Below are 21897 nucleotides of genomic sequence, written 5' to 3' on the forward strand. Positions count from 1 at the left end.
ACTAGCTTGGTCAGACTGGGAGACCAGCAAAGACAACCTTATGCTAAGACCAACAAACCATCTCAAACTGTATTTTTCCCAAGCAGGGATATGTTGTTTTGCTGAATGTTAGCATTCCCATTCATCCTAATGACACAGCTAGCGCTAAGCTATCGGGCTAACCACAAGCTAAATGAAATCCCAGAGAATGAGAATTGTTTAAAGGGTTAGTTCACCCAAAAATAAAAATGATCTCATCATTTACTCACCCTCATGTCGTTCCAAGCCCGTTAGACTTTTGTCCATCTTTGAAACACAAATTAAGATATTTTTAATAAAATTTGAGAGATTTCTGTCCCTCCATTGACAGTATATGCGCTACCACTTTGACGCTTCAAGAAGTTCATAAAGAGATCATAAAACTTATCCATATGAATTTTTTTGCTTTATTTGATGAACAGATTTAGGCTTTTATTCACGCATATATATATATATATATATATATATATATATATATATATATATATATATATATATATATACGATAATGTATGTGATATGTAATTTAAAATACATAAAGTGATGTTGTATTATGATGGTTAAGATTACATATATCAATACTGTTGTGCTGATAACTTGGCATTGATGTCATCCATAGCTGTAGTTTTGGTATTCTATGTTTTAAAGATTTTATTATATTGGTAAAGGTCAAGGGCTCTAACTAAGTGAATAGTTAATGTAATCATAATCATCTCATGAACAATACCTCTGCAGCAACAAGGGAAATTGAATATGTTAGTATGCACAATGATTGGATGGATGAAATTACACAACAATGATAGGCAAGTTTAAAGTGCCGTGCAGCTGTAATTAAAACGCAACCAAAGCCGAGACTTGTGAGCGGCATCAGTTTACTCTGCGCTAAGTTTTCATCTCTCTGTGTTACCTTACGTCAACTTTTACCCCAGTAAAATGAGAAGGATATATGTGTCCTGTCCTCTAACATTACCTGAAGGAAATTACTTGGGAGGTGAAAGAAAATACCGTATTTCTTCATCTTATTTTCTATCCACTTTTTTATTGAATTTGGAGGGAATTTGCAGTATACTGATAGCCTTGTGTTGTTTGTGCAGAATACCAATAGCAGCCAGTCATTGTGTTTCCCTGAAAACATGGTCTTGTTTGTTGAATGATACTGTTCAAGCCACATTATTTTGCCTCTCTTCTGATTCTTTTTTGGCGTTTAAGGGACAAAATTGGGATCGGCTGGCTGCCTTAATGTTCCGTCTGATCGATGACAGGGTCAGATGATTGATGAATCAAGCAATCAGTGAGTTTCTCCCGTGGACTCGTGGTCGACGCACACGATCAATTCCTCTCCCAATGGAGTGATATCATTAAGCCTCAGGAAGTTTTCGATAGCAGCCTCTGCAGGATCCTCCTGCCCATATATTTGACCTAGGAACAGGCTGTTAACTTTTCCAAAGTCAAAACACAATAGCGAGACTTTGCCAGGGCCCCAGGGCACAATATAACTTTTTTTCGCAATTTTCAGACCCAGGGTCCCAAAGCACTTTTGTGGAAAATTCACCCATTTTCAGGGCTTTTTCGTAATTAAAGTCGACAGCCACTTTGCTTGATTCTTTTCTCTCTCCTTGTTTCACTTAATCCATTGTGCTTTTTTATAATTCTCTCTTCGAAAAGGTCATGGAATCATCGGAAAAGGTGCCCCTAAATCCCAGGCGTTCACAGGGATCAGAGATGAGCTACCATAATCTCCTCTCCTTTATGACAAGGGACATTTTTCTGCTTTGATATCAGATAGGTTTTGACCTTTGTATGCCCTGTCTATGTCACTTTCTGTCAAAGCTAGTCTCAGAGGTTTCTTGTTCATCTCGTGAATTGAAAAAGGAGCAGCAAAATCCATGTTTGCTAGCTTTGAGACTGTATGTATGCTAATACACTATTTTTCAAATGTTTGGGATGTGTACGATTTTTTTTTTTTTAAAGAAATTAATATTTTTATTCAGCAAGAATTCATTTAATTGATCAAAAGTGACACTAAAGACATTTGTAATGTTATAATGTTATAATCCTGAAAAATAAAGCCTATTACTCCTTCCACAATAATATTAAGCAGCAGAACTGTTTTCAACATTGATGATAATAATAAACCTTTCTTGAGCACCAAATCAGCATATTAGAATGATTTCTGAAGTAATGGCGCTGAAAATTCAGCTTTGCCATCACAGGAATACATTGCTTTTTAAATTAAAAATGATTGTAATAATATTTCACAATATTGCTGTTTTAAGTTTTGTCCTGATGAGCATAAGAGACTTCTTAAAAAACAACAAAAAAAACAACAACAAAAAATTCTTATCAGCCCCAGACTTTTGAATATTAGTGTAAAAGTTGACCAAGTTAACTTTTATTTTAGCACATGCACACACTTAAAATATACTTTCTCGACGGGAAAAACATTGAGGATTCATCTTGCTCTCATTGCATATCCAAATATGTATGATTCAAATGCTCTCTATATTGAAACATACCATATCACAGGTCATGACTGTGATGTAAATGTAAGGCAGTGGAGGGGAAGTTTTTTGGGTCTTCAAATAACTGTAGAAAGGGTTGCCAGATCTCTCTCTAGACTACAGATCTTTTTAAGGGGTGGTGTAGTTTGGAATTGGATTGTCTATTACTGATTCCTAACCTTCTATGCTTTGTTCGTGGCCTGTTGTGTGTCTAATTCTCAGGATCAAAGCACCACAGTAGCGCACAGTAGCGGCCTCTTCTTTCCGAAATGCTTCCCTGACAGTAGGGGCGCTCTACTTAATTGACACCCAGATGCCACAACAAAGAGATGATGCATAACCAAGACCTTTCATTCAGACTGCCATTCATTTATGTGAGAATCTGTAAGAACAGGGTGACTCATCATTCATATTCCCCTAATGACGTTAGGCTGAATTTATGCCTTAAGGGATAAGATAGCATTAAATAGATAAAAATCCTATCTTATGACATATGCCATATCTGCTGTAAGCTGCCTTTGATCAATTAAAATAAAAAATAGACACAAATGAGACAAGTGTTGTCATACTCTGTGTATCAGATAATTTGAGAGAAATGTTTGAGTTCATATTGACTTTGGTCAAATCTGAGCACAGTTTGGAGATCACTCTGAAGGGGAAGAGACACATTTTTGTCTGGAGAAATATGAGTTCCATTTTCTCTCCATTTCATCTCCATGCAGTCTAGAAGAAACTGTTTCCGATTCTATATAAAGAATGATGGTTGTGTAAGGGGTGCTTTATGGGTGACAGTGTGGGAAGATGCCCCCCCTTTGCTGAATGGAATAGGCCATCTCCATCAGCACATGTTCTTCCCCAGAGGGTGCCTGTCATCAGAGAGCATGTGGGCTTGTGGCAACGTGACCTTAGTAATACCCTGGCTGTTGAACATGCCTGACTTTCACAGGAGATTTATATGTGACCCTGGATCACAAAACCAGTCTTATGTTGCACGGGTATATTTGTGGCAATAGCCAACAAAACATTGTATGGGTCAAAATTATAGATTTTACTTTTATGCCAAAAATCATTAGGATATTAAGTAAAGATCATGTTCCATGAAGATATTTTGTAAATTTCCCACCTTAAATATATAAAACATTTATTTTTGTGAATGGAGGCAGCACAATCGCCAATAGAAATGGACAACTTTAAAGGCGATTTTCTCAATAATTCGATTTTTCTGTACCCTCAGATTCCAGATTTTCAAATAGTTGTATCTCGGCCAAATATTGCCCTATCCTAACAAACCATACATCAATGGAAAGATTATGTATTCAGCTTTCAGATGATGTCTAAATCTCAATTTAAAAAAAATTACACATAAGACTGGTTTTGTGGTCCAGGGTCACATATAAGTATGAATGATAATGAATATTCACATCGTCCCACTGCACTCAACTTCGTGACCCAAACGATGCTTTATGGGTGAGTCCAGAATAACCACAAACATTGTTGTTGTATCGTAGATCAGAACTGGTTTATGCAGCTTTAGTCATTGATATCAGTTAGTCACATTGCTGCTTGGGAAAGGCTAGTCTCAGCCTCAGACGTCATGCCCACCTACCATTGGCTGTTCATTGTTCATTTTTATGGTCCTGCATTTTGGAAATTTGATTTTAAAAAGTAAAAACATTTCATGTCTCTCAATATCTTGTAAGACATATCAACTTACCAGTAGTATATTAGAAGTTAACTACCCATATGTTTAATTATATAAGTATATTGGACATGCAGTTGCTAAGGAAATGTATGTTTTTTGTATGTATTTAATGTATTTTACGAATTAAAAAAAAAAGTTTGTGTGTGTGTGTGTGTGTGTGTGTGTGTGTGTGTGTGTGTTTATGACGTCACACTTTGGGAGCATTAGAGTTCAGTTCCTCAGATTGTGTGTAAAGTTAAGTTTTTTTTCAGTATACTCTAGTAATATCTGATTAGCACTAATAACACACCCATTAAAAAGTTTTATTATTGTTGATCAACGATCAGAGAATCAACCCTGTAATGTACAGTATGTGGTGGATGAGTCAGCCAGCGCTGCTATTGAGTTATTGTTAGCTAAATATTTTATCTCCCCACCTATTCCGCAGCCTATTAATCAGCAAATGCATATTTGCACATAATTCTTAAAAAACACAGCTTTATTTAACAAGCACAGTGGAAATTATTTTATTGGCCTTGGTATTTGAATATAATGCCTCAGTCTCATATTAGTATAAGATTTTTGCACCAGTCTCATGAGCTTGGCCTGGCGTATTCAAAATCAATAGTTTATTTCAATAGATTGGTAAATATGTATTTCACTGCATACATAGAAATTGAGCACTAATACAGTGGCCCCAAAATGTATTTGGACACTTAAACACACTTAGAAATGTTTAAATATTATTGTATTAGATAACAACATATCGGAGTGTGGTTTGAGGGAGTTCAGGGAGCTTAACATTTCTCGAGATAACTTTATTGATGGGCTTTTGACTCTGCCATTATGAAACATCTTTGTACTTTTCAAAAAGCAGATGAAAGTGTGAAGCTCAACTGGCACTGGTGTTTGTTACACCATGACTTGAACTTCATGGTCTCTAAAGCCCTGAAAACAGGTTTCTCTGACCTGTTATTTCCCATTAACTTCCATGAGCGGATTCCAGCTCTTTGTGGCAGCAGAGCTTTTGGGCTTTTAAGAAACTGGCACGAACGGGAAAAACTGTCAGTCACCGAAATTTGGTAATGCTGCTATTTACCAGCACTTCTCTGAGAAAATCGCTTAAATGAGCGGTGGCACTTTCCCCAAACACACCCAGTGAGAAGTGAAATAAATAAAGCGTCAAGCAATTATGAAGCCTGATGACAGTTTAAGGTCAGCCAATTAGAGGGCTTCTTCACTGAAATCAGCTTACGGTTACTTTTTTACCCTGTAGCTATGGAGGTCACTGCCACAGTGAGGACTGAATCATTTAATTTATTTGTGTCATTTATGTAGCATCACCTACAGTAGGTTTTATGTCAGGGATCTATTTTTAATATTGCCTCAGTGGTCGTACAGAAGAACCTGAAGGATATATGACATTTGGATTGAATTTCCATGCATCTCTAGAGTTCCTACTGTACCCTGACTAGTTCATATTTTACATATTTATTAGTAAAGCCATTGTGGCAGCTCTCACAGTGTGCTCTCTCCGCATGCTGGCAGTTTCCATCCCGCTCAGTTGACATTTGAGTTCACTGCGTGGTCTATTCCCGTATCAGTCTCGATCATCTTTCTGGCCCTCGGGCAACGACTCTTTCGCCAGCCTCATTTAAATGCAAACGAATATTAAAATAGATTATCATCATTAACACTGCTGTATCTTGATGAATTTTATTCAGTTGCTCTCCTCCTCCCACCCCTAGAGCCATCCATACTAAGGAAATTAACATTTGCCACTTGGTTCCTTAAAAACCTCAGGGTGGCAAACAAGAGGCTCTTCTTCACTGGTCTGTATTAATGAGGCTCTCAAATATGGGTGTGAAAAGTAATTCATGGCAAATTGCTTCCCGATTTACATTATGTTGAGATTGATTGAGATTAAAAATCGTTTTATAAATGTATTTTATTGTGAATGCATACTGTATGTTTCTTGTTTGTGAGCTAGTCATTTTTAATTAAAATATTTTAACTCAATCTTCCATGTTTAATCCACTTAAACCTGGGTTGGGTACATGAGCACTGATCGTCCGTTGATCGCCTGATTCTCACGACTCCGAAAACTTCGGAGCAAATTTTCAAATAGGGACTAATTTTATAAATAAACCACAGATTTGAGCTTTAAACAACTACATTCATGTTTGAAAAACTCTTAAAACTGCATTTTGTGACAATAACAGTGGTATTGATGCTCACTGGTTGGTTCGAGATGCATTCTGGGATTCCTGGCTGTCTCAAGTTTGCGCAAGTCATAAAAGGGGTGGAGCTAGAGCAAGATCTGAACTTTACTTGCCTTGATTAACTTTGAATTGGAACAGTACTTGGGCAGCGAATGGGGACGTTTCACAAGTCTACAAGAAAACAATTACAGACAAGAACGCATATTGAGAAATGGCTTTTGAGTTGGTTCTTGACTTTATTTTTTGAGGAACATATATCTAGCTCTCTGGCATTTTTTAGTTGTTTGTCTTGCAGCAAAATCTTCAGTATGTGAAATTAAGTATATTAATGTCTTGAGTTTTTCTCCATGGCCTCTTTTTCTTTGCTCTGTGGGTGTAAAGCACAATTACTTTAGCAGAGAGCTTTTCTTTTGCTGCCATTTAGACCTTTGAGGATTCTGGCCAAAGATCAGGAGGCCAAGAATATGAAACGGCCCATTGTGTGAAGTAGATAATGAATGCTATTTTTCAAGCTTAGCTACACATTCTGACAGCTTCTACGTAATCCCTCCACTACACATCATTGTATCTGTTACATGCTGACACTGGAAGTCATCCTCAATGTCTATTACAAACAACAAAGTTACTCTTCAAATGCCCAACATGAATCATTTAGCGTGGAAGGCCTAGATTTGTGCGAATAGCAAGTCTTCAGTGTGGTAATGAACACGTTCAGACAGCACTATTTATGTAAATAACATCGTCCATTTTCAGGAACCTCTTGCTGGATGCGTGTAAATGTTGCCATTCATTACACTGGTTTACTGGCTTTCTGTGCAAGCCATGGACTTGATGTGCTTCTTTTTGCACCATTTCCTGGAAGTCTTCTAGGATAAAATGAAGCTTTTGAATTGAAGTTGTTAGTTTATTAATCCTGAGATGGACAATGAAAATTCAACGCATGAATGTGTTTGCTTAGTGTGATAATGGATATTTGTGAGATTTATATCATATTTTGCTGTACATTATATTTAAATATCCTTCCAAGCCTTCAGAAGGAATGCAAAAAAAAAAAAAAAAAAAAATCAGTCGGGCCTGAATAGTTGGTCTGAATTCGTAGAGTTTGAAAGAGAGGATATATATATATGTATAATATATAATATAATATATATTGTGTGTATATTCACACACACACACACACACACACACACACACACACACACACACACACACACACACACACACACACACACACACGTACATGTACATATATAAATGAAAGTATGTTAAGATACAGTAGATAGATGGATAGATTTTTCTATAGAAATTTCATAATGAGACCTGTGCAAACCTTTCATTGAATATGATGGATATGCCACTATGTTTCACAATAACAGCAGTATCTGAAACTATACCAGATATCCCCATTAAGTCATCATTAAATCATCATACTTGCATACTTTTATCTGGAACCATTGAACTGTTGGATTCATCTCGTCTTGTCTTTCTTGTGCACCTCCGCAGGCCGTGCTCTCAGCTAAAGAGGAACAAAAGAAGTGCATAATGATGTACATCACCTAAAACTGATGGCTTCCTGTCACTGTAGTCAGTAGTGGAGGAACACAGCTCTTAACTACCATCACCTCTTTCATTCTGCATTTAAAACGCTTCCAGCTGAAATTTCTTCATGAGTCCTTTTCCTTCCTTTGCTCTTTCATGCCATACCATAGATTTCCCCCTTTTAATTAAAGGGATAGTTCACCCTATTATGAAAATGAAGTAATCATTTACTCACCCTGGTGTTGTTCTAATGCCTTTCTTTTTTTGGACCACAATGAATTAAAGGGCACCTATTATGCAAAATTCACTTTTACATGGTGTTTGAACATAAATGTGTGTTGGCAGTGTGTGAGCAAAACCACCCTAGAATGATAAAAATCCACCCAGTAGTTTTTTTACTATCTCAATAAATCATAAGCACTGTCTCAGAACACCCTGTTCTAGATTTCTCTCACTGTGACGTAGAAATGAGCTAAGCCCCACCGACATGATTTGATTGACATCTGGTTTTGGCATAGACCCCGCCCTCGGTGATCTGCATCCTCCATTGTTTCAACGACAGCCGGTAATGTCTCCTAAGAAGTGTAGGTGTTCTGTTGTGGGATGTAAGAATGGACATACTAGTCTTCACTGACATCAGAGCCACCGAAAACGCAGCGGATGGATTTTATTTATAAAGAAAAGGCACCACTTAAACTTCCTAAATACGAGATTCATTTTCTGACTGACTGTTTATAGTGAACGAGGGTCAAAGTTAATCCTCAAGTGTGGATCGTTGCCTACAGTTCGCGATCCAACGTCACCTCCAGAAAAAGTAAGTGTATTTTATGATTTTTGAGCAAATAGTCATTTCAATCGATGTCAGCCAGTTCAACAACAAATGCGTCTAAAGCTATTTATTGTCGTCGTCATAGGATGTCTCAACAAACAACGTCAGACAGTTTTATGTCACGTAGGCATTTTTTTGCAGCATTTACAAATGTAAGTTAAATAAATTAAGGTCTGCTCTATCTCCATAGACAGTAGGCTATATAAATGTCTATCTCCCTCCCCTTAATAAATAAATAAATAAATCGTTTGTACTTAGCAAACGTTATCACAGTAGTGTGTGTGTAAGTTAAAGGAGAACTCCGGTCAATTTTAACATTGAGCTCATTTTTTTGTACATTTGGAGTGCTGTCAATACAGAGAACAACGACAAAAAACGGTGTTGCCTACACCGAGTTATTCTATTTTTAAAATTTGCACCCTGTTGACTTCAATAGGGCAAGTAGTAAGCCTGCTTTTTAGCCTCTTAACATCCTTTAAGTGTCATTACAAGTGCACAGAAAATGTGAGTGATTCCTTCCGAGTGAACACGGGTGGATCTGACTGCAGTAGATGTAGTAGTAAATCGATTGTCGAGTTCACGCGCGTGATCATTGGTAACTAAACCTATGCGCGTGAACTCGACAATCGATTACTATGGCCTTCCACCGAAAACAGGATGTAAACAAAGGTATGAGCGCTGGCTGAATTAACTTCGTTTTTATTAATATCTCTAACATCTACTGCAGTCAGATCCACCCGTGTTCACTCGGAAGGAATCACTCACATTTTCTGTGCACTTGTAATGACACTTAAAGGATGTTAAGAGGCTAAAAAGCAGGCTTACTACTTGCCCTATTGAAGTCAACAGGGTGCAAATTTTAAAAATAGAATAACTCGGTGTAGGCAACACCGATTTTTGTCGTTGTTCTCTGTATTGACAGCACTCCAAATGTACAAAAAAATGAGCTCAATGTTAAAATTGACCGGAGTTCTCCTTTAACGTTAGGCTACTAGTTTCAAAAAATTGCGCGAACGTTATCACAGTTCGTGTGTGTGTGTGTGTGTGTGTGTGTGTTGCACATCCATAATGGCAAAGGGGACGCGATTAAAACTTTGTAAGTACATAAATGTATCAAATAACCATTCCGAGACGTTTAGTCCATTCTCATTCGTGTTTATTCTGTGCCAGACTCTCTTCATCATCTAGGTCCAGCAGCAGGGCGGGGATATGCAGCTCATTTACATTTAAAGTGGTAGGCGCCAAAACAGCTCTTTTTAAAACAGGCCCCAAAAATGACATTTTCAAATGGTTATAATAAATTAACTGTGGGGTATTTTGTGCTGAAACTTCACAAATGCATTCTGGGGACACCCAAGACCAATATTACATCTTCTAAAAAGGGGCATAATAGGTGCCTTTTAATGTTTTTTCTTCCTTTCTAAATGTAAATTGTAGCAACATGCTGCATTTAATGTTGGATTGAACTGATGTCTGGTCCTTTGTGTATACACTATCATTTAAACATTTAGGGTCAGTAAAACTTAAAAACGTTTAAAAAAAAGTTTCTTGAGGATCTAATCAGTGTATTTGAATTCTGAAGTATTATGTGACACTGAAGACTGGACTAATGATGAAAATTCAGCTTTGCCATCACAGGAATTAATTAAAACAGTGAAATAATGGTTTTCCTTCCTTCCTTCCTTCCTTCCTTCCTTCCTTCCTTCCTTCCTTCCTCCCTTCCTTTCTTCCTTCCCATTTCCCTTCTAATGCAGTTATTGTCAAACAAACCCTATTTCATTCCTTCATTTAGAATATATGAATATTTCATTGAAACGCCCACTTGAATTTTTGAATTAACATGGCCATTGTACATAAAACACAGGGGAGAACAGCAGGGGTCCTTGAATGTGTCTTATTGACATTGTGTAGTTTAGATTTCTTCATATAACTGTACAAAGATAAGTTTGTAGGTGGTTTCAAATGTTCTTTGATAGAGCTTCTAATTATGTATTAACAGTAGTTGGCCCTGAGAATCTTCTTTGAGGCAATTGAAAGAAATAGATCTTTTAGAAAATGTACCATATTCATTTGCAATCATAATCTGTCTTTTACTGTAGTACATAAAGTCCATTCAGAGAAGCAGGTTTATGTGTGGTGCTGAGTTGCACTTAATCCAGATACACTGTTTCTAAGTAAATGAGACACAGTGCTTTTGGAAAAACAATTGTCACTCTCTTTACTGCCTGAAGCGAAGACCTCTTGAATTTTGTGTTCATGAAACAATCTCGCCCATTGTAATGTCTGGCTTGTTCCTCTGACGTTGCATAGTCAAAGGATTTCTAGTACGCAGTAGGGGTGTAAGAAAAAATCGATACACTTGAGTATCGCGATATTTTATTTTGCAATACTGTATCGATTTTCAAAAACGCAATATCGATTTTTTTTTTTTTTTTTTTTTTACGTCCAAAAATATTCATGGTAAGACCGTAAGACAGTGGTTCACGTTTATGTTGTTTAAATCCCTACCACTAGATAGCTATGCTGAGACGCACCACTAGTGTCCTCGCCAGGCTCGCCTATAACGGTGCGTGTCCACTGGACATTTTAGGATTGACAGCGGACCGGAGAAAGCGTTGAGAGCGACCGAGAGCGTCAAAAAGTTCCTTTATACAAATATCAAGCGAAAAACGCAGTCGGCAGCCAATTGCTGTGAGGTTCGGGATGTGACGTCTGTCTTGAGAGTTTAAACATATGCAAATTGTGCCGGAGTTTAGGCTATGCTGGATTTAGTGCGTAAATCATTTTGTTTACAAATTAGACGTTGTGCAGTTGTTATATATAGGCTATGTTAAATATTTCATTTTGGATGTGTTTATTGTGATTATATTGGCTGGTTTTATAAAAGTGTATACAATTGAAAGGATATCTTTGCTTGGTGCATTTGGAAACAAAGCTTGTCTATTTCTAAATGTAATCGCGTGCATCGTGCACCAAACGCGAATAGAGCATCTGGCGCGAGTGATTTCAATGTTAAGTCAATGCAAAGACGCGTTTACGCGCGTCTGGAGGTCCTGCGGCACGAGGCGTTTAGCGCGGCGCGGTTCGCCTCATTCGCGCGTCCAGTTCTTTTAAAATCTTTTATCACATAAAACTTGATTTCAATATGACACATTCATTTTGTTCACTTTCATCCACTTTAATTCATTTTCGTCCAGTTCACGTTGTTGTTTTGTATTGTGACAGGGGCTATGTACCTATTTTCTTTTATTAGGGCCTACTTGAGCATATAAAAATTTGCTCACTAAGAACCTGTGAACCACAATCCCAAACCGGCAGTTTGATATTCTGTGTACTGAATTGTTTACCTAAAGTAAACTTCTTTGACTTTTATGCACATCATGTCTTTTTTAAAATATTTTTAATATATTTTACTTTAAAAAAATCCCAATATATCTCCTTATGCACAGTATCGAAATATATTGCAATATATTGAATCGTGACCCATGTATCGTGATACATATCGTATCGCCAGATTCTTGCCAATACACAGCCCTACGCAGCACACCAACTGAGGGTTTGTACTTGGTGACCTCACACTTACAGTAATAAGTGTAAATACAATTTGCAATATCTCAATCTTTAAATGTCTCCATACCTCAAAACCCCCCGCCTTACTCCAAGTGAATGTGTCATAGATTAGTTAACCATTCAATTCTGCTGTTATTTTTGCAGTCTCATCTCTGCAGAGCAACATTAAAATCACTGGTGGCAGCAGCAGATGAAATTGGATTACTGATGGACAATGGAGGCAGGCCAAGATGCGTCTTCCCTTGGCCGTGCTTCATGGGAGCTTTCTTCATTAGCCCATGCTCAATCTGTAGTTAATGCTCTGTGGCGCTAATGCTGGGAAACGCTATAACTCGGCCAGCCTCTTTTAAATGCGGGTGAAGCTATCTATTCAACCTGCCTCTACTGATTGATTAGCTTTTGTCTTTCTGATTAAAGGCTGCTCGTCTCCCTTCGCACCGAAAGAAATTTATAAATTGGGACGAAAGGCAGAGAGAAACTGAGTGGGAGAGAGGCGAGCGAAAGCACAAGGTTGGGAGAATGAGATTCGGCTTTGTCACAGGGAGAATGAACTTTAATCTCAATCACAGACTGAAAGCGTTCGCTATAGCAGGCTAATCGCTAATGGGATGCTTCTGCTGCCAAGTAATAATCATGAGAAAACATTATGTGCGCATAAGGAAGGGAAAATATCATTACAGGAATTGATTACGCTGACCTTTGCATTCGATATTCATTACTGAATTGGTTTAGTGATGCTTTTAGCTTGACACTCTCACTTCTTGTTGTCAATTTACCATGGTTAAGGGGTGTTTAAAAAAACAAGACAAAAATCCCCTCGACCGTGGTAAAACGTAGCTAATGGTCTTAAGTGGCTTATTTTTTCTCAAAAATAACAGCAACAGCAGTGTGTTCAATAAATAATTGCATTTATTAATATTTAGAATTGTAGTAAACAATTCTTACACCAAGTAATACCGTTCTGTAAGTTGTTTACCACTTTAATGGCTTGAAGCAGTGTTCTCATAACTGATAGAGCATGGTGCCAGAAAGGTCGTGGGTTCAATTCCGACATACTGGTGTACATTCCCACATACAAGTTATATAAGTGTCTCCCAAATGAGTCGATGTAAATTGTAGTAATTTTGAAAACACATTGTTTGTGCTTAGTAAGATTTTTTCTGTTGAAAGAAATTAAAAATTTTATTCAGCAAGGATACATTTAATTGAGTGACAGTAAAGACTTTAACATTGTTACAAAAAAAATCTAGTCAAAGAATCTTGGACAAAGTATGGTTTTCAGACGAATATTAAGCAGTTATAATTATAAGATATGTTTCTTGAGCAGCAAATCAGCATATTAGAATGATTTCTGAAGGATCATGTGACACTGTAACGGCGGCTGAAAATGCAGCTTTGTCATCATTGAAATGAATTAAAATATACTAAAATAGAAAACAGTTATTTTAAATTGTAATTATATTTTACAATATTTTCTGTAATTGTAATAAATGTAGCCTTGGTGAGCATAAGAAACTTCTTTCAAAAACTTTTTACCGACCTCAGACTTTTTATTGGTTTTGTATATCAGCGTTTCAGTGGCTTTGAATGTAATTTTAGAGCCTTAGTATGAGTGTTATGATTTTTTTATAGATGCGCACTTGTGCATACTGAAGTACTGAATGTTTGCTCTCTTTTTGTTAGTGTTTAGTCAGTGATTTTGCACTTCATCTCTTAAGGCCTATCTTCTGAACATTAATGGATTTTCTTCTCATATTTATGGATCTAATTTCTCATGTATAAAAATGACTTGATAAATCTCATTCAGAGCACAGCTGCCCTACAATGCTGTTTACATCACTGTTTATATGAAAGGGGGCCCAGGGACCACATTAATGGTGATCCCGGCCCACACCTCAGACAAGAGCTTGCAACCTCCCCATAAAATCCCTTTAGGTTGTTCCCCCCATTGGACATGCATATTAATGCCAGGGCTCTTTTGGGAATTCTGTCAATAAGCGCAGGTGTCTACAAAAGCCTGACAGAAGAGAACTGTGAATGAAAGTGCCATTAAGACGTGTTTTAAAGACATTGTCAACACACCATCTTTCACCAAACAACAGAATATAACATAATTGGCCATATTAGCATTTTGCAACCTATTCGCAGACAGGGCAGATTGTATTTTGTGCTGATATTGTCGCGTTGGTTAAAGCAGAGGAGGAAGCAGGATCCATGTGCACCAGTCTTTTATTAAATAAACTCAAAACTTCACAAATACAGACTCAAGAACAAGACTCGGGAACGGAACAGCCAGCATAGTACAACGTTTAGAACTGACGAAGACTGAACTAGACACTGGGCTTAAATACACATACAAACCGGAGAGCTAACAAGATATGACGAGACACACTTGAACAGAACTAACTAATCAATATGTAACCATAGAAACAAACAGGCTGGGGCAGAGGAAGACTAAACTGAACTAATAAACAGATAACCAGACACAGACAAGAACAGAAATCAAAACCGAAATCAAAACCGTCTCCCGGCCTTCAACACCATGGCATTGTGGTTTATTAGTTGATTTCAGGGGTGGTGGTAGTTTTAAGACTTCGCTAAAGCAATGTAACCACTGAGTCAGGTCAATCAATAGTTTTTCTTTTTTTTCTGTGTGCTTGTAGTTGCTGCATAACAATAGGCGAACAGTGCTTCTGAGAATTGGTGTGATGCATGGCTCATTGGAAGAGCTTTTGAAGGTATAATGAAGGTATTATGGATCGAACGTGGTGCTATCATGCTCTCTGGCTCATGTTTTGTGGGTGGATAATGGAAAACAATCTATTAAACAAGTACTCCAGCCAAAATTCTTGTATTGTATATCATTATGTATTCAACCTGAAGTTTTTTCAAACTTGTACTTTCGTTCTTCCCAGGAACACAAAAGCAGAACGTTTGAAGAATTGTACTGGTCGCTCTTTTCCATGCTATAATGAAAACTGATGCTTTCATGCATCAAAAAAAGTGCGATTCAAGGTATCAAAATTAGACCATGAGACTTAAAAAGGCCATATTCTGTCCTTTTACAAAGTCTTGATTTCGTTTTTTGGGGTCTACTAGAAAAGGGTTTTTTATGCTTGAATGTTAAAAAACTGATTATTGTTTACATATTTTAAATTGTTGCAGCACCGTTTCCCGAACAACGACGTAACTCACTGCTTAAAGTCCGCGTGAACCGGAAGTTGCAAACGACTTTTCTCCAGTGCTGTGACGTATTTCCCAGTGAAACTGAACAGAGGGCAGGGTTTTACTCTAGCGCTCCTCCTCTCCATCTCTCGCTCATTACAGACTAACGATTTGAGGGGAGTGGTTAAGCGTTTCCCAACCCAAGTCCTCAAACCTACGTCATCAGAGAAGGGACGCCATTCCAGACCGGAAGTAACTTTTCAGACTTTGATTAAAGATTACGACGGCAAACAATTTTTTTCTGTGTTTTAACTTACACGGATTAATTGTTCACCACAAGACTAGTAATATACGCTAACAAAGTAAATAGGGTCAATTTTGATTTCAGTTGGACTTAGTACGATGCATCGTTGAAGAAATCAACTAGCTAGTCACAACTGTTTCCCGAAACCATATTGTCGCAAAGTGGTCGTTCAACCACGTTGGTTTATGACGTCACGCACGTTGTGGAGTAATAACTTCTTTTAATGAAACTGGGGCCCGTTCTTCGTACGTCATCTTGGATTGTTTGGTTCTTCGACGCTCATCCTGGACTTGCTGTCATAGCAACAGGTGCGCAAGCTTAAACCTGCTCGGGAGCAGGCTTATTTCATGTTAACAGGATTAGATCCCGGCTTTATAAGTGGAGGTGATACGGGAGTCCAGCACAGCGCGATAGTGCACTTTCTGAGATATATATTTTTTCTCGTGACTCGTGAGATTGTCGTTTACATTATTAATTTGTTGGAAACGCACATTTATTTTCGACTTGTCGGAGTCGGGCTTTAACTACAGCACAAACTGTTTGCATTGCCCTAAGATTATTTGCGAGTGTCTCTTTCCTTTACACTATTGGAGATGCGGAGAACTTGATGGAAAGTGCTGTCTGTCATGTCATTCGGAGTTTACCTGGCGCTTTTAGGTTTAAAAAACAGTTTTAGTTTTTTTTTGTGGCATTTCCAAGCCACTTAAGACCCAACGTTGTAAAGCATTTTTTTTAAAGCAGTTTTTTTTTTTTAGGCTATCATAATTTTTTATGAAGATCATGCAATCATGACCATGCCGATTACAGTATATGTCACTCAGGCTTCACTAATGTGATTGGTACCATAGACTATAGGCTAGACCATAGACTGCCATCAAGGCCTCAATGAAGGGGATTATGTGAACAGAAAGGGGGTTCACAATGTAAATGTGCAGCCCAGTTACTATTGTGATTCTTAATATTCCAGATTAGTAATATTATATCAAATAAAAAAAAAGGCAGTTGACTAAAATCTTCCATATCACAAATGTGAAAGCAAAATGGCCAGGATCTGTGCATGACTTTTCAGAGATTCACATTTATGCACATTATTTCAAAGTGGTAAGGAAAATTCCACAATTAAATATCAAGCTCACTGTATTACATACACTTACACTGATCCTATAACAGAGCTGCATTTTTTCATAGGTGATTATGACATGTTCCTGCCTGCAGACAGGTGTTTTATGACCCCATTCCCTGACCCAAACCAGTTACAATGCAGCTCTTGCCAGGACAAGGGCAGACAATGAAATTTGGCTAACTAAAGGGAAGATTTCAGTGTCTGAAAAGTCTGAGGGTTGCACACCTGACAGGGCCTGTGACATTGTTGCATCATGTGCCATATTACACAACACTGCCAAAAAAAAACACACTTTTCATTAAATGTTTAATAAAAGACAAATATGCTTAGTTCCTTGAGTTTTATTTCAATTGTTCTTTGTAAAGAAAAGCCAGTGGTCAAGAGCCTGCAACAAGAGATATTAGACACATGCCTCATGCAACAAATAAAAAGGAAAAGTTGGCCATACACTGCCCACCTGTAGGCCTATGTCTCCTCTGTCTGTGCAGACTCTTCTGTTGGCCTTTCTGTAGATGTGGAATCCTGCAACTTATATTGCAGCCATAAAGCATACAAGTATAAATTAAGTAAAGTTATTTATGCACTTGCAGGTAGGCCTCCATATGACAGTTATCTGCGAGGGTTTATTCACTGTCCAGTGCAGTGGAAACAAATGGACATTACAAAGTGTTATACTTTCTTTCCTTTGGAAAGTTAGAAAATGTCCACTTACTTCACATATTTCAGCCACCACTTTCTTGGGAACAGATACAAGTGTTGGTGTATTATGTAAAAGTGCACAAAAGAGGAAAACACAATGCCATTCCAATGAACTACACTCAGGAAAAATGTGATCAATAACTCATGGCAAAATATTTTTACATTGACATAAGTTTATCAGTTTTCACTTTCACAAGTCAAAGCAATTCATCATTACTCAAGATTTAACAGTTGAAATGACTATATGGCCTTAATTTAATGCAGCAAAAATGATTTTACATTGTAGGCTACTAAGATATTTTCTTTTTTTTTCTCAGCCTTTTTCTTGGTTGATTTTATAAACAGACAACCATTTATTTAACAGTGCCTTTTATAGACTATAATATAACTAAAAATTACCATTATGTAGAATATTTTTGCACTTCACTTTTATTTGTTCCCATGTTCTAGTGTGGTGACTCTGACATTACAATGAACAAAGTAATTATGCAATTATTAAAATACAAAAATATAGGCTATTAAGTGATAAAAACATCTAACATGGCCACTTCTAATGGATTTAAATTGTCTGCTACTTTTTGCCTGCCCTCTCTCCTGGCTTTTGCAGACTTGGAGGTGTTCCCTGGCGTTTTGATTAAACATTAAAATTCCGAATAAACTTCGACTATTAGTTCTTGCTCTGCTGAGGAGAAAAACTGAGCGCGCTCTTTGGCCACGCTGAGCAGCCAATAGCAGCGTTGCTGATCAATGTTTCTACTATCGATACATATCCCCTTTTAAACCAGCGCATGAACGCGCAATTATCTCAGATAACTCAATCCAGCGATACTAATCATATCCGGCAAATGTGTTCGAAGAACCTAATTAGCCAGATCATGATTAGCACGATGATATCATCTTGAATGTGTAATTTGATCTCGGATGTTTTAAGCAACGTACGAAGAACGGGCCCCTGTTTGAGATTTAATTAATGCTAGATGTTTTGCTATAAATTACAGACATGGCATCTGAGGACTATTTATCATTTTTCTCAGTAATTTTGCTTTATTTCCAGATTGAATCATAGGCTCATTCTTATAGTAGAGCACTTTCGCACATGTGCACTCTTCAAAAACGGTGCTTTAAATCTCTTGACAAACTAAAAGACGTAAATGACATTTATGTATTCTAAATAAGGTTGTACTGTAATATCAGCTTGCTTATTTTGCTCAAGATAAGGATTTATTAAGTCCACATGTCATGCAAACTAGAAACTATGCTAACCACAGGTTGAGAGCTGTCGTTCCAACCACACAACTTTGCGATGCTGTTTGCGAATGTTCGTTAGAACGATGGTTTCGGGAAATACCGACTTGTTGAACTATGCTGGTAACGACAGAATTTGCAAATATAGTTGACTAATGATGCTTTTGGGAAACGCACCCCTGTTTAGTCCTTGTCTCTATGAAGCCCCTCCTTCCCAAAAGTGCAATGTGCTCTGATTGGTTTACTAGACCAGTGTGTTGTGATTGGTCAACTGCATGTAACATGTTTTGGAAATGTCACGCCGCTTACCATAACTGCGAGTTTCAACAACTAATGCAAGTCAATCAGGCCTCGTCCCTTTTTCTGCATATGAAATTTCCTTTTTAAGATTTGAGTAATTATTTACTAATAATCTTTCCTTCTAGCGAACTGTTATTCCCTCTGACTCGATGGAGTTATTGAGTTGAACTTGAGAATGTGTTCAGTCCAATTCATGAACAAATCATTCAGACCGGGTTTACTAACAAAATCTGTCTATTTATTGGAAAGATGGAAAAATGATTTATTACAAATCGCTATATAAACTCTTATGAACGTTCAAAGGAGAGCTAGATCAGATGTCAACATTTCATCCGAGTTACAGTACATCTTAATTTCTGGTCTGTTCATCACAATGATATTGTGTGACTTCAGAAGACTTGATATATAGTGCACGAGTTGTTTTGAAGTGGTGATTTGGTGTCCTTTTTAGAAGATTGAAAACCTGAGTTCCCATGCATTGTAATTTCATAAAAAAGAGCTACCAGAATAATTCTTCATAAAGAGTCTTTTGTGTTTCAGAAAGTTTATATGTTTGGAACAAAATCACGGTGAGTAAATAATGACAGAATTTTCTTTTATGAACTATTCCTTTAAGAAAACAGATGGTAATGCATTTGTCTTTTCATCCATCTGTTTCATAGAGGAAATATGGAGGACAGTGAAAATAAACATGAGCTAGTGCAGGGGGAAATCACATGCCATGATTCATAAAAACACACCATGCCACTGAAGGCTGAATGGGAAGGCAAACATAATTGTGGAAAAAAATAAATAAATAAAGTGGGTGGAATTTGGAAAGGGAACTACTTTTATTCTGACACAAAACTAATCTCATCTGCACCCCAGAGCTGTGACGATTCTTAATCAAAAAACTTGTGTGAAGTGCGCTGGTGTTGCTTGGTGTTGTCAGGATAATACCTTTCATTATGATCGAAGACTTAAGTGTTTGGGACAGACACGCTCACCAGATGTATGCTAGCAGAAGCTCAAAGGAAACACCCAGACAAAAGAAGACACGTCCCTCGGGGAGACCAGGGGGTGGAGGGGCGTCACAAACTGGTCCTCACTGGGCAGAACTGCATGGACAAGATGCACAGATTTATAAACTCCTTAGCTTTGTCTACTGTTGATAGATTTATAGCATGAACTACTGCTCAATTACAAAGAACAGTGTTTACTTCACTGTCATGCAATCTACAGCGCCATTGCAAATTATATTTTAATAAGTTGTGAGTCCTACAAATGCTTCACTGAATGAATCACTAAATCTGCTAGAGTGGTTACTGAATTAACTTCTTATTCGCTTACTGAACCACGGGACTTTGTTTTATTCATATCTGTCAAAGCAAGAACTGTTTGTGAAACTCAAATTGGTAATATTACTCTGCTCATATGACAACGTGTAGTTTAAGACATTGGTTCCCTTTTGACTAAGATTTTTTTTTACTTTTTTTTTATGAATAGAAACTAGGAATGTTGTTATATTAAAGGGGTCATGAAAACGCGTTCTGTGTGAACTGCCCCTTATATGTCAAAAGACCCCTTTAAATTAACCATGATTAATTTTGTAATTCCAGAATATTCAAGATTCTAATAATGAAGTAAATCTTCAATTGTTTTTCTCACAAAAACTGATATATTTTATCCGCTGGATGGACTGCAGGGTTGAACAGGGTCTCCCCGCTGTGAAAATATCATCATCTAGGAAACACTCATATATAGCATGTCTGTGCAACTTTAAGTCATTTGATATTCATGCTGCTATTGAATCCTCTGAGGCCTCTATTGATGTTCACTTGAGAAGCTGTTTGTTAAATGAATCTATTGAGGTCACAATGACATTCGTGTTTTCAGCGGCTGCATTTTCAACCTTCCTCTTGACGCTATGCCCATTACTATCCTCTGTTACATCATGCGGCAAAGCAGATGATTCAATGGTGAGATTTTTGCTTGGTTTCCTTTCCAGAAAAGACCTTGAGCATCTAAGGTTGTTAAAGGCTTCTTGTGCCTGTTGGTGAATGCAGCTGGAGACACGGGTTCTATTAGCATTAGCTTTATGAGGCTGGCTGCTTGTAGGTCCTTTGGGGATAAAACCGTGACCCTGTACTGGTCCGCTTTTGGAAGTGCCATAGCTTGTGGTATTGACATCAGTGTCATGTCCAATCAGTGGCTGAGATTAGAGCACCCAGAGCTGCGAGGCTGGACTTGCCAGCTTTAATTTCCAAGTCAACTCTGGTGTTTGTGGAAGGGTGGGGGTTTGACTCCAGAGAGCGGCACGTCTCTGTCCTAATTAATCGCCTGTGTGACAGGGGTATTCCTCTGGCTTCCTGTAGGCTGTGTGCTCTCACATGTGGCCTGGCGGTCCGTCATCTCACCCTGCCTTCCAGCTGGCATCAGAGTGTCATCATAAAACGAAATCTGTTTACGCCTTTATGCTAATAAATGCTTGTATGTCAGTATATTGTCTTTGTTTTTGCTTAGTAAAGCAGTGTCTTTTTCCTCTATTTCTCGTTTCCAGATCAGCATCTTGGAGCGACAGATATTTGATTTCCTTGGATACCAGTGGGCTCCAATCCTCACAAACTTTGTCCACATCATCACAGTGATTCTAGGACTCTTTGGAACAGTACAGTTCAGACCGCGATATGTGACCATGGTGAGTTTCATATTCTGTTTGTGA

General features: G+C 37.7%; 1 protein-coding gene across 2 annotated transcripts in view; it reads left to right on the forward strand.

Annotated features, from left to right (window-relative positions):
* Positions 1-21897, forward strand: part of nkain2 (sodium/potassium transporting ATPase interacting 2) — a gene marked incomplete at both ends in the record, with an annotated part of 163560 nt that overhangs the window by 30737 nt on the left and 110926 nt on the right. For both annotated transcript variants that reach the window (XM_081378342.1, XM_081378343.1), the window contains one exon: positions 21736-21873. In XM_081378342.1, coding sequence (XP_081234468.1) covers positions 21736-21873 — 138 coding nt within the window. The remainder of the gene's footprint in view (positions 1-21735; positions 21874-21897) is intronic.

This window comes from Scardinius erythrophthalmus (assembly GCF_964197995.2).
Source record: "Scardinius erythrophthalmus genome assembly, chromosome: 11".
NCBI classification, from domain to species: domain Eukaryota; kingdom Metazoa; phylum Chordata; class Actinopteri; order Cypriniformes; family Leuciscidae; genus Scardinius; species Scardinius erythrophthalmus.